General features: G+C 43.5%; 1 protein-coding gene across 1 annotated transcript in view; it reads right to left on the reverse strand.

The window, feature by feature from the left end:
• Positions 1-7,530: 7,530 nt before the first annotated feature.
• The window catches only part of LOC115473214, a 68,144-nt gene continuing 62,625 nt past the window's right edge, over positions 7,531-13,049 (reverse strand). The window contains exon 11 of the mRNA XM_030207994.1: positions 7,531-7,787. Within this exon, the coding sequence (XP_030063854.1) occupies positions 7,759-7,787 (29 nt within the window). The 3' untranslated portion in view covers positions 7,531-7,758. The remainder of the gene's footprint in view (positions 7,788-13,049) is intronic.

Consider the following 13,049-nt stretch of genomic DNA (forward strand, 5'->3'; position numbering starts at 1 on the left):
CATCTTTTTCAAAAATGAGCCTGTTTATCAGTGAAGATTTCAGTTGTAGTTTATTATATTTTTTGTGATGTTATTTTTTCTTAGGGGGTTGTTTTAAGGGGGCTATTTTGTGTAGGGGCTATTTTGTCAAGGGTTGTTTTGTGGGCGGAGTCATTTTGTCAAGGGCTATTTTGTTAGGGTGTGAAATGTCAAGGGTTATTCTGTTACAAGGCTGTTTTGTCAGGGCTTTTTTGTCGGTGCTATTTTGTCGGGAAAAGACCTCAGAAAAGATGACACACAGCAAGACCACTGGAATTTTTCAAAAAAGGAACGTCACCATAGCTTCTTTAATCATCGGTCTCAAAACCCCCCGGTCCACCCTATACGTGGATTTCCCAACATGTCGATATTTGTTTATTTTTTGAAGTTTGCTGAAGTGTGCTTCAACAACAGGGTTGCAAAGTCTTAAAAAAGAAAGAAAAAAAAACACTTAGCTGGCTGCAGCTAGGCAGACCTATTGAGTCTGTAGAGATCCACTGGAGCAGTGACTGCCAGCCTGGAGTTGGCGTCCTTATCCCCTGAAGAAGCCCCTCGGTGAAACGGGTCCATTGGGTGTGGATGACTACCGAAAATGCTGCAGCCAGCTAAGTGGGTTTTCTTTCTTTTTTAAGACTTTGCAACCCTGTTGTTGAAGGAGGAGTGGCCTAATGGTTAGGGTGGTGGACTTTGGTCCTGGAGAACTGAGGAACTGAGTTTGATTCCCGCCACAGGCAGCTCCTTGTGACTCTGGGCAATTAACCCTCCATTGCCCGCCGCATAGAGCCTGCCATGAGTGGGAAAGCGCGGGGTAGAAATGTAACAAACAAACAAAAAAAAAGCACACTTTAGCAAACGAAAAATAAACAAATATCGACATGTTGGGAAATCCACGCACAGGGTGAACCGGGGGGTTTTGAGACCGATGATTAAAGAAGTTATGGTGACGTTCCTTTTTTGAAAAATTCCAGCAGTCTTGCTGTGTATCATCTTTTCCACACATAGGCAGTCCATTATTTATGATAATCTTTTGCTATTGTTTTCAATAGCATTTGCTATTATTTTGGGTGTGTGAAAATGGTGGAAGCAAGTGCCAGCAAACGCTGCCTACTAGCTTCAGCCTATATAGTGGGCTGGATAGGCTAATACCATCTCCTGTTCTCAACCTATCCTCAGCAAAAGAGGATCACTGCCATCTAGCCTCAATGCACCACCAATTCTGACCCACAGGTATACATATTTCAATATTTTTTGTGCATTTGGATCCATTGATGCTGTTAAATAGGCCTGGAGGCTTATGATTGTAGCTCTATATGTATAATCTTTTTCTATGAGACACATTCCTCCTTTGATGCTAGGAATGTACAGTCTCAGCATACATAGGTTCTTACTACACTACCACCAGTTTTTCAAGGTATTTGAGTCCTGTCCACAATTCCAAAGCTACATGAGAGTAGAGAAATCATAACCTAGCTGATGGCTTGCATCTTATTCTTTGATGTTAGAGCACTTTTCAGTATCAATTTTAGTCTCCTGTAATACTCTTTTCTCTCAGTGCTTTATGCTGGATTGTTGATCCTTCCTTGATATTTATATACACCTTCCATTTCAAGTTTCTTGATGGCAAAATTATCAATCAGAAAGATGTTTTCAGTTTTGTTTACTTTTCCTCCCTAAAAGGTTGCCTTAGCACATTTGTCCAGACATCGTCCTGATGTCAACTGAAAAGCTTTTTACTAAACAGAGTTGTTAAAGAGCTTCAGATCCTTTAAGAGGTACCTGTTAATGTTTTATGCCTGTTTAGATTGTTGTGAGCAGTCAGAAGATGATGAGCAGAGCAAACAGGAGGCTTTGAGCCTCAGCTCAGCTCACATGCTTGAGAAATGTAAATGAATGAACAAAGTATCTGTGAAGATGTTGGGCACTTTGAAACTATTTTGTTTGACAAATGCAGCATTATGAAAAGTACAGAAGAGGTGGAAGTAGTTTAAATGGAAGTTCCTGATGCTGAAATGAAGCAAAGGAAAAGGAGAACCCAGTGTGGACTGGATTTGATAACCGTGTCAACCATGGAACAAAAAAAGAAGGCAAAGAGGACAATTTTATAATTGTAAAATATATGATATGCAAAGATATGTACATATTTACAGAATAGAACACAGGTGGCATTTTGGGATTTACATGTATATCATTCTACATGAAAACTCTTTTCAAAATCAAAGTAGCACGCAGTATTTAAATATCTCATATTGTTTGATCAAGTACAAACAAGTCTCATGGGGAAAAAGCCTCAGAACCCTGTCCTTCACTTCCGTGTGATAGAAGAAAGTTATGGTACGATTATTTAGGGTGTTCTCACGTCACTGGCAAAAAAAACCCAAAAAACCCTGGGAAAAATTTGTGAAAGCTCCGAACAAACTAGTTATCGAGGATCTATCCAAACATATGGTGGCAAAATCAAAAAGACATTCAAACTTAATTTAAGGAGTTACTATGGCCAAGTTTCGCCCAAAACTGCTGTGTCAAGGTACTAGTAATATATCTAAAAAATAAAACACATATAAAATATAAATTTTTAAAAAGTGTTCAATGTGCTAATCTTCCCTCAAAATTCTTTCCTCTTAAAAACTGTAATTATCAAATGGTTAAAAGCAAATACTTGCCAGCTTGTTATAGCGTCTTCAGATGAAAAGCGTCACCAGACCCCCAAACATCATGGCGCTGAGACGCCTACAAATCCACACCGGAGCTGACATCATAATAAGGGGTGGATGGAGCAAAGCAGAAAAGCAAACTAGCTTTATTAACTCTATAACTTACTGCAAAGCATGGCCCAATCTGTTTTAGTATTCAAACCTTCTGGCTCTTCTGTTCATGATGTGTGTATCCAGAATAGTTTTATTTTTTTTTTTATTTTTGTTACATTTGTACCCCACACTTTCCCACTCATGGCAGGCTCAATGCGGCTTACATATACAGGTACTTATTTGTACCTGGGGCATTGGAGGGTTAAGTGACTTGCCCAGAGTCACAAGGAGCTGCCCGTGCCTGAAGTGGGAATCGAACTCAGTTCCCCAGGACCACCACCCTAACCACTAGGCCACTTCTCCACTCCAGTTCTTGCTGTGTCAAGAGTTTCTTATGGTTGATAAATCCCTTTGATATTTCACACATACACGTAGCTCTGATAAATCATGTCCTTTATTTAAACAATGTTCTACTATCAGAGCTCCCCTATATATGGTGCTCAGATTTGGCTGCCCAAACTTGGGCATGCTTCCGAGCTGTGCGTGTAACTTAATTGGCTAACAAGCTGTTAACCATCAATAACTGGATGCTAACAACCAATTACTGATGTTAACTAGCACCAATTATGCACGCATATTCTTTAATCATGGGCGTCTAAATCCCATAATGCACAATCCAAAAGGGGGCGTGGCCATGGGCAGGACATGGGCATTTCAGTGTTATAGAATCTTGGGTTTCTATGCCCAGCTGGGGTGTCAGGATTTACACCAGGTTTTGGCAGGTATAAGCCTGACACCCAGTGCTGGGCACGGGAACCAGCACTAAGTGCTATTCTATGAAATGCTTAGTGCTGATCTTTTCTAGCACTCATTTTGGAGCATGATTTATAGAATTCCCCCTTCCTCCTAATTCTGTATATGGCGCTGAAAATTGCACATGCAAATTTGGGCGTGCGCCCAATTTTTGAGCACAATTAATTGCTTAACTAGCCAATTAGTGCCAATAATTGGGTGTTAATGAATTATTGGCAAAAATTGACAGTTATGTGTGCAAATTTATAGTCGCTATTCTATAAAGATCGCGTGTAAATTTTTCTGTGCGATCCAAAAAGGGGATGTAGCCATAGGAGGGGTGTGGGTGGGTCAGGGGCATTCCTTGAATTTGTGCACAGTGATACAGGATAAGGCATCCATGACTAATTCAGGTATGAGAATTTACACAGGTTTCACTTACCTAAAATTCAGCACGGATCCTGGTGGCAAACTCGGAGCACCCTTTATAGAATAGGGCTTAGTGCTCTTTTTTTTTTGTGCCATATACAGCCAGTGGTGATCCTTGGTCAGCTGCCACCCGGGGTGGATCGCCGCTGCGCACCCCCCCCCCCCCCACTGGGTGCAACATGACACCCCTCCCCCCCGGCGCATCGACACTTCCCCCGGCGCATTCTTACTGCTGTGAGCAGCCGTGCGGCTGTCAGTTTCACTGGTTCCCTGCCCCCTCAGCCCTGGAACAGAAAGTAACCTGTTCCGGGGCAGAGGGAGCAGGGAACCAGCGGAGCCAACAGCCGCGTGGCTGCTTTCTGCACAGCTCCAGTGGCGTGCACCCGGGGCGGACCTCCCCCACCGCCCTGCCCTCGGTATACCACTGTATACAGCATCTAGCCCTATATGTGTAGGGCCTGATATTCAAAAGGAATTAATAGGGCAGGAGAGGCTCCAGACCAGTTAAATCATGCCGAGTACCTCAGGAGGGGATATTCCATGGCACTTAACTGGGCAGTGCCACCGAATGTCCCCTCTGACCATCATGGCACTGTCTGGGCAGAGCTGGGATGTTCTGGGGGTAGAACTGGGGTGAAAAATATATGGGCACTGGAAAATTTAGTGCTGGTTCCTGCATAGCTAATCAGGCAAATAGGACCACTTAAACAGCAGGGTCCTAACTGTGCCTGGTAACCGGTTATCTGTGTGGGTACAGCACTAAATGTCGGCTGTACCCGCATAACTTCTGGGTATCGCCTCTGACCTTGATATTCAGTGACAATGCGCGGACATGGTCTGGCATTGAATATTTAATTTAATTTAATTTGGCATTTATAACCCGCTTTACCAACAAGTTCTAAGTGGTTTACATTTAACAGTATGTTATGACAGGATTAGCTAGCATTAATTAGTAATAACTTACAGTGGAACTGTTCAGTATACAGTAAAGAATATTACATTACATCGTATTAACTAGCTAGACATGGTTGAGCATAATTGTTTATGTAAGATCATATTTAATATGAAACTTGATAGTCTTTGAAACTCATAGTCCATAATGTAGACCCTTCGCCGTTTTTACTGAGAAAAGTTTAGGTTCCATGCGAGTGTTCTGCTAGGTTTAGCAGGTGGTTTCAAATATCCAGGTGTAACTTAGCCAGCGGCGGTCAGCATTTAAAAAGAAACACTAACTGTTGCCAACTGCATTTTCACCTGATAGCTACTGTTGGTGACTGCATTCTTAGTATATTCAGCGCCACTGTCTGTAAAGCGACACTGAATAAATATTTGTTTAAATGCCATGGCCAGTGTTTAAAAAAAAAATGCAGTCACTGCTGCTGCTCAAAATTGACCCATTCTATTTTCTCAGTGCCTGTTTTTATTCATACAGTGGTGGAAATAAGTATTTGATCCCTTGCTGATTTTGTAAGTTTGCCCACTGACAAAGACATGAGCAGCCCATAATTGAAGGGTAGGTTATTGGTAACAGTGAGAGATAGCACATCACAAATTAAATCCGGAAAATCACATTGTGGAAAGTATATGAATTTATTTGCATTCTGCAGAGGGAAATAAGTATTTGATCCCCCACCAACCAGTAAGAGATCTGGCCCCTACAGACCAGGTAGATGCTCCAAATCAACTCGTTACCTGCATGACAGACAGCTGTCGGCAATGGTCACCTGTATGAAAGACACCTGTCCACAGACTCAGTGAATCAGTCAGACTCTAACCTCTACAAAATGGCCAAGAGCAAGGAGCTGTCTAAGGATGTCAGGGACAAGATCATACACCTGCACAAGGCTGGAATGGGCTACAAAACCATCAGTAAGACGCTGGGCGAGAAGGAGACAACTATTGGTGCCATAGTAAGAAAATGGAAGAAGTACAAAATGACTGTCAATCGACAAAGATCTGGGGCTCCACGCAAAATCTCACCTCGTGGGGTATCCTTGATCATGAGGAAGGTTAGAAATCAGCCTACAACTACAAGGGGGGAACTTGTCAATGATCTCAAGGCAGCTGGGACCACTGTCACCACGAAAACCATTGGTAACACATTACGACATAACGGATTGCAATCCTGCAGTGCCCGCAAGGTCCCCCTGCTCCGGAAGGCACATGTGACGGCCCGTCTGAAGTTTGCCAGTGAACACCTGGATGATGCCGAGAGTGATTGGGAGAAGGTGCTGTGGTCAGATGAGACAAAAATTGAGCTCTTTGGCATGAACTCAACTCGCCGTGTTTGGAGGAAGAGAAATGCTGCCTATGACCCAAAGAACACCGTCCCCACTGTCAAGCATGGAGGTGGAAATGTTATGTTTTGGGGGTGTTTCTCTGCTAAGGGCACAGGACTACTTCACCGCATCAATGGGAGAATGGATGGGGCCATGTACCGTACAATTCTGAGTGACAACCTCCTTCCCTCCGCCAGGGCCTTAAAAATGGGTCATGGCTGGGTCTTCCAGCACGACAATGACCCAAAACATACAGCCAAGGCAACAAAGGAGTGGCTCAGGAAGAAGCACATTAGGGTCATGGAGTGGCCTAGCCAGTCACCAGACCTTAATCCCATTGAAAACTTATGGAGGGAGCTGAAGCTGCGAGTTGCCAAGCGACAGCCCAGAACTCTTAATGATTTAGAGATGATCTGCAAAGAGGAGTGGACCAAAATTCCTCCTGACATGTGTGCAAACCTCATCATCAACTACAGAAGACGTCTGACCGCTGTGCTTGCCAACAAGGGTTTTGCCACCAAGTATTAGGTCTTGTTTGCCAGAGGGATTAAATACTTATTTCCCTCTGCAGAATGCAAATAAATTCATATACTTTCCACAATGTGATTTTCCGGATTTAATTTGTGATGTGCTATCTCTCACTGTTACCAATAACCTACCCTTCAATTATGGGCTGCTCATGTCTTTGTCAGTGGGCAAACTTACAAAATCAGCAAGGGATCAAATACTTATTTCCACCACTGTATATATGCAATTGGGCAAAACACTGTTTTACACACTAGAATCACATAAAAAATTATTCCAACTGTGACAGTGCACAGGACTGGGTAAGTATATTAAAACAGACTTCTGGTTCTTGCTTTGCATTAGCCATATGCCATAACAATGTTGCTGATGACCCAACCTCTCTCCATCTTTTGAATATCAGTTCCCTAGTGATTCATTTGTTATTGTATGTACGAGTTTCTTTTGGTAACACTAGACTGCCTTGAACCCAAATACCCAATAATCTACTGTCGTTAGGTTCAGCACTGATGCCATTATTTTACCCACTCTTGGCGTCAGATTGTCTGGTTTGTAAGTAGCGCCTTCATCTTTATGTCCAGTTTTCTGAGGAAGGATGCTGTCTGCCCAGAACAACACCTCTCAGATCACTTCTGTTTCCAAAAAACAGAGATTGTATCTCATGATAAACCCTTAGCCAGTGGGTAATAACACTGCCATGAGATATTAGATTGCTTGGTCAGTCATTTCACCTCAAGCAGTGCAACAGATTACGCACTCTTTTCTTTTTATTTTGAAATCTGCTTTATGAACATAAAGAGCCTTATTGAAATTTTATTACAAACAGAAAGTTCTAAAATGTTTTTCTACCTCATCTTCAGTTAGTAATATTAGCAATACTGAAATTCAGCAAGCTTGTGCCATTTTCATGGATTCAAGCAGTCTTCTGTTCAGAAACTTTTTCCGGCAGAAAGTTAGTTGAGTCTTACATATTAAATGTGACTTTTCATTTCTTCCTCATCTGAAAAAGAAAAAACAACAAAAAGTAGAAAATGTATTCTCCCATGAGGGTTACCACACTCATCTCTAGTAGTGTGCATGCTTTCTTTCTTTCTTTACTGCATTTATACCCCACATTTTCCAACTAGTGATAGGTTCAATGTGGCTTACAGTTAGCTTAAAGGGAAACAGATTACATGTTAAAGAGCCGTGTGGAACGGCGAAGCCAAGTTAAGATCAGTCCTAGGTCATGATTAGGGAGTGTTGATCGATTATCTGTTTGACTAAGTGGGGTCGTCGGAGAGAATTGTTTTGAAGAAGTGGGCTTTCAGGTCATTTCTGAACTGTAGGTAGTTGTTCATGGATTTTAGGGCTTTCGGTAGAGAGTTTCAGATTTTTGTGTAGACTGTGATAAAGTCACCTCCAGGATAGTTGGGTTAAGGCAGTTTCAGTCTGAAATACAAGTCCCAGAAGGTATTGCAGGCAAGGGTGAGATGAAGAACTCGGACTGGACTCCTAGCTGCAATCAGGGAAGACATGGGTGTAAGCTGGCAGGTTGTGTAGAGTGGCTGCCACTAGGCGGAAAGAGAGTTAGGAAACCCTGTGTGCAGGAGCTCATCATTGGTCTCATTAGTCTAATGCTTAACTCAGCTGGTTTGGGTGTGAGGAAGCTAATGGAAGGAGAATGATTGGTGGTGGTAGCTGAAGCCAGGGATTGATTAGGCAGGTGGGAAGGAGTCCCAGCAGTGGAGTTGAGTTTAGTTCAGTTCAGGAGAGAGGAACTGAAGGAGAAAAGCAGTTGCAGGCTGAAAACCCTTGGGCAGGGAGGTCCCTAAAGTACTGAAGCAGGCTGAGATTCCTTGGGTGAGAGGAAGTCCCAAAAGTATTGAATTCACTGTGAAGCTGATGCAGGAGAAAACCCTTGGGTAGAAGGAGTCCCTAAAATATTGAACTCTCCTGAAGGTAAAGAGGATAGAAGGTAGAAAATGCTGCTTGGTGACTGAACTGCGATGATGAACTGAAAGAACCGTTTGTCTTGGGAATTGAATTACCGTTTATTGTGCACTGGATAAAGAGCCCAGACTGGAGCCTGTAAGCCTGTATTGAATCCTGGTATGTGCTATGCTGCTGTTGGAACTGTGTACTAGAAACCTGCATGGAATAAAAGTCCTTAAGATTGAAGTTACTGGTGGACATTTATTTCTTCCTTGTGCCGGGAGCCTGTAGCTGGAGGAGATTGTTCTATCCTTGGCTGCACAAGAGAGGTACCTGGTTACAAGACGTAAGTGAAGCTTGTTGACTATGTGGTTTTGCATTTCAGGCTTTGGCATCTGGGGAAGTAGAGTGTAATGTAGGATCTTGCGCTCTTGGTTGCGTTGCATAGTGGTAGGATTATTAGGTCAGTCATGTAAGCCAGGGAGAGGCCAAAAATTATTCTGTTGACCAGCATACAGATCTTGAAGGATATGCGAGATTTGATAGGTTGTCAGTGTAGGTTTTGGAGTAGAGGTCTTGCACTTTTGAATTGGGTTTTGCCATATGTAAGTCTTGCTGCTGTGTTTTGCGCAGTTTGTAGTTTCTTTAGTGTTTGTTCCTTACATCCTGCCTAGATTCCATTACAATAGTCTACATGGGCGAGGACTTGGTTTGGACGAGAATGTGAAAAGCATCCTGTGGAATATAGTTTTTTTTTATATATTTAAGTTTCCATTTTGTGTGGAACATTTTCTTTGTAGTGTTTGCTATCTGTTTGTCAAAGGATAGCTTGCAATCTATGGTAATTCCTAAGGTCTTCAGGTTGTCTGCTTTAGGGAGAGTTGTTCCCATAGCTTTGATGGTTGTAAGGCGTTCAGTATTGTATGGTGATATGAGTATCAAGAAGTGTGTTTTCTCCTTATTCAGTTTAAAAGCTGATGCCCAGGATTCCATAATATTTATGCCATCTGTGATTTTGGTCATAATTTAGGATAGGCCTTTTTTGAAGGGGATGAAGATTGACACATCATCGGCGTATACGAAGGGTTTAAACCCTGTTTGAATAGTAATTTTAGTCATTTTGGAGGGCTTTATTTAATTTCGTGCTTTTTTCCTCATTTTGTTTTGATTATCCAACTAAAACTGAAAACAAAAAAGAAAAAAAAAAGAATTTTGCTGGGATTTTTTTTGTTTCATTATGACATCTTCAGGGGGTAGTTATTAATCAGCATTGAGGGAATAAAATTTGCCTATTAATGTGCATTAAATGGTAAAATCATGAGTTATTTTGCTGTAATGCATATTTGTTTAGGTCACTGGAGCCTATGTTATAGTAAGACGCAAAGGATGGAAAGCACCTCTGTGACAGAACAGTGTGTTTTAAGCCTGTAAAGTGTATTGGGTATTTCCTGAAGTGTATTTCTCTAGGTTGGCCAGCAGGTGGTGCATGTTTATGTTTTGAAGCTGCTGCAGAACCAAAGCTGTTTTCTTTGTTTAAGCCTTTTGCAAGGCAGTCTGCAGTATACTTTCAAACTTGTTGGTCTGGGCTCTGATTGGCCCAGGAGCTCAATTTCATTTGGAGTGTACTGGCTTTTGCCCCAGTCTTACCAGGGAGAAGAGAGAGACAGATCTCTTTGCCGAGACCCTGTGATCAGTTATATTTGATAATCTGTGAGCAGCATATATCTCCCTAGGTACTTTTTAGAAAGTAAACAAATGTTTATATAGTTTTATAATTGTTCCATATTTCAGTTACTTGTTATTGTTGCTGATTGCACATTTTCTGTTCACTGTTCAAGTTGTGACAATAAACCTGTTTAGTTTGTTGACTCTGTTGTCTGGACTGATAAAAGAATCCTGGTGGTTTGTGTGTTGGGTCTGTGAGTGCTTTCTGGGAACTGTGGAACCACTGGGAGTGTGGCCTTTAGTAACCTAGAAATCACTGGGGATAATTTGAGAGTGGGAGACTCGCCCAGAGGCAGTTGTGACCCAGTCAGTGGAAGGAGGGTGCTAGTGTAGAGCACAAGCAACAGGTATTGCACAAATCAAATAACACAGCTTGCATTGATCACCACAAGCTTAATTATTTGTGGGAAAAATAATCAGCTTTGAGTTGGCACTACTTTTTTTGGCCCTATGCTCCTGGACACCATCTTAAATTGGATGGAGCATTATTAACATTCAGCATAGACCCTTTCAAGTTTAATAAGTATTTAATATAGCATCTATGGAAATCCTTCTGAGTGATGTACAGTAATAAAATATTGACAAAACAAACCTTCACCCCCCGAAGGTACTTTTATAAACTCCAGCCCCCTCCAAACCCCCAGTCAATGACCCCACCCTCCTGAGCCTATACCTCCAATCTCTCATGCTCTAGGTGGTACAGAGCAGGAGCAATCCCCAGTCGCTCCTACCTCATGTGGCTCCAGGTTCAAAATGTCATCTTTTGGAGACAACTACTATAGTCAAGAGACCCCATTTTGAACCTAGAAATACAAGGGTTAGGAGCCAATAAGGACTGCTCCTGCCCTATACTTCCTAGACCAACAATATTTGGAGAGGTAGGGTCCTGGGTGCCTATGGGTTGAGTGACAGATTTTTCAAGGGGGGGGGGGGGGGAAGTAATTGACTGGGGCACTGTTCACTCTAAGGTGAGCAGGGGTTCTCCAGTTGCAGTGCTGCCAGTGGGAAGTGGTGCTTCAATATTGTGTTTTCAATCGCTAGGGACAGGCAAGTTCCCTGGCGTCTTGCAGAGCTTGCCTGTCCCTCACTATTGAAAATGTTATAGTGAAACAGTGCCCCTCCCCCCCACATGGGTTGGCCTTAAGCAGGGGCAACTGGGGCAGCTGCAGAGGACCCTGCACTTAACTGAGTCAGATTTGCAGCTGTTGGTTGAGCAAAAGTTTAAGTGTCTTCTTTCTTTCCCTCTCTCCCTCCCTCTCGGTAATCGTGCTCCTCAGTACTGATGCTCTATACTCCTCTCACCTCACCACTGGCCCCTCTCACTCCCCTTTAGTTTTGTGCTTCTCAGAGGGATAGCACCATGTTTGTGCAGCGCTGCGTATGCCTTGTAGCGCTATAGAAATGCTAAATAGTAGTAGTAGTAGTAATTTTATTGCCCTTTTGGCTTCACTTCCTCATACCTGGTGGGGGGAACCACACTGATCCACACAGGGCCCTGCAACTGCTAAGGCTGGCCTTGTGCACACAACACTGAGGGGTCCTTTCACTAAGCTGCGGTAAGGGCTCTCGTGTTAACCCAGCAGTAACCAGGTAGCGCCCATGAGGATGGTGGTAGCTCCAGATTAGCATGCAGTAATCCCGTGTTGGGCTTACCGCCGCTTTGTAAAAGGATACCTGAATGAACACATTCTGGCTTAAGACCAAGACTCACTCCTGTATGTGCTAAGGAAAAGCATTTGAAGACTCCATCCTTTAATGTACAGCCTACATTAGATGAGCTTTTTACCCATTTATTGACATGTGCGTTCATATTCACACTCTCACATACTTCCCTCTTCCTGGCCCAAAAAATATTAAAGAGTCACCTATCTATTAATCAAATGAAGGGTGTAGTTATTATCATGGGCTACCATTAAGACGTGTTATGTTACCACTAACTCATGCTATTTTTAGCACAACTTAGCTACTAATAACTGGTATCCTATATAATCTCACCTCCAACGTTCTATTGGTCTTGCTGCCTGTGTTCGTGACTTCATCGGAGTTGGTCTGCTAGGCTCCATAGCACAGGCTGTCATCATCATCAGAACCCGCAAAAAAGGCGCCCATTGGTCATGGTGACGATGGCCGAGCAGGGGAAGAAGATAAGCGCCGTCAGCAGCAGCAAGTAGGGCACGTTGCTGGCGTAGTCCGGGTTACAGAGCAGCGAGGCCCGTGAGAAGTAGACGCGGATCACGGCGCCGCCGGGTCATAGCGATCAGGAGCCGCACCCGCCGCCGGCTCATCAGGCGCCCATAGTGCAGCGGGAAGAACACTCAGAGGGAGGGAGGGGGGACCCTGAAATTCAGAGGGAAGGAGGGAGACCCTGAAACTCGGAGGGAGGGAGGAAGGGAGGGGGCACCCTGAAACTTGGAGGGAGAGAGGGGACGACCCTGAAACTCAAAGGGAGGGGATGACCCTGGAACTCAGAGGGAGGGAGGGGACGACCCTGGAACTTGGAGGGAGGGAGGGGGGCCCTGGCACACACTCATTCTCACACACACTCTCTCTCTCACAGACACACTCGCACCCAGTCTCACTCTCTGTCACACACACATACTTGCACATTCACTCTCTCTGAGTC

The sequence above is a fragment of the Microcaecilia unicolor genome, chromosome 6, assembly GCF_901765095.1.
Source record: "Microcaecilia unicolor chromosome 6, aMicUni1.1, whole genome shotgun sequence".
Classification (NCBI taxonomy): Eukaryota; Metazoa; Chordata; class Amphibia; order Gymnophiona; family Siphonopidae; genus Microcaecilia; species Microcaecilia unicolor.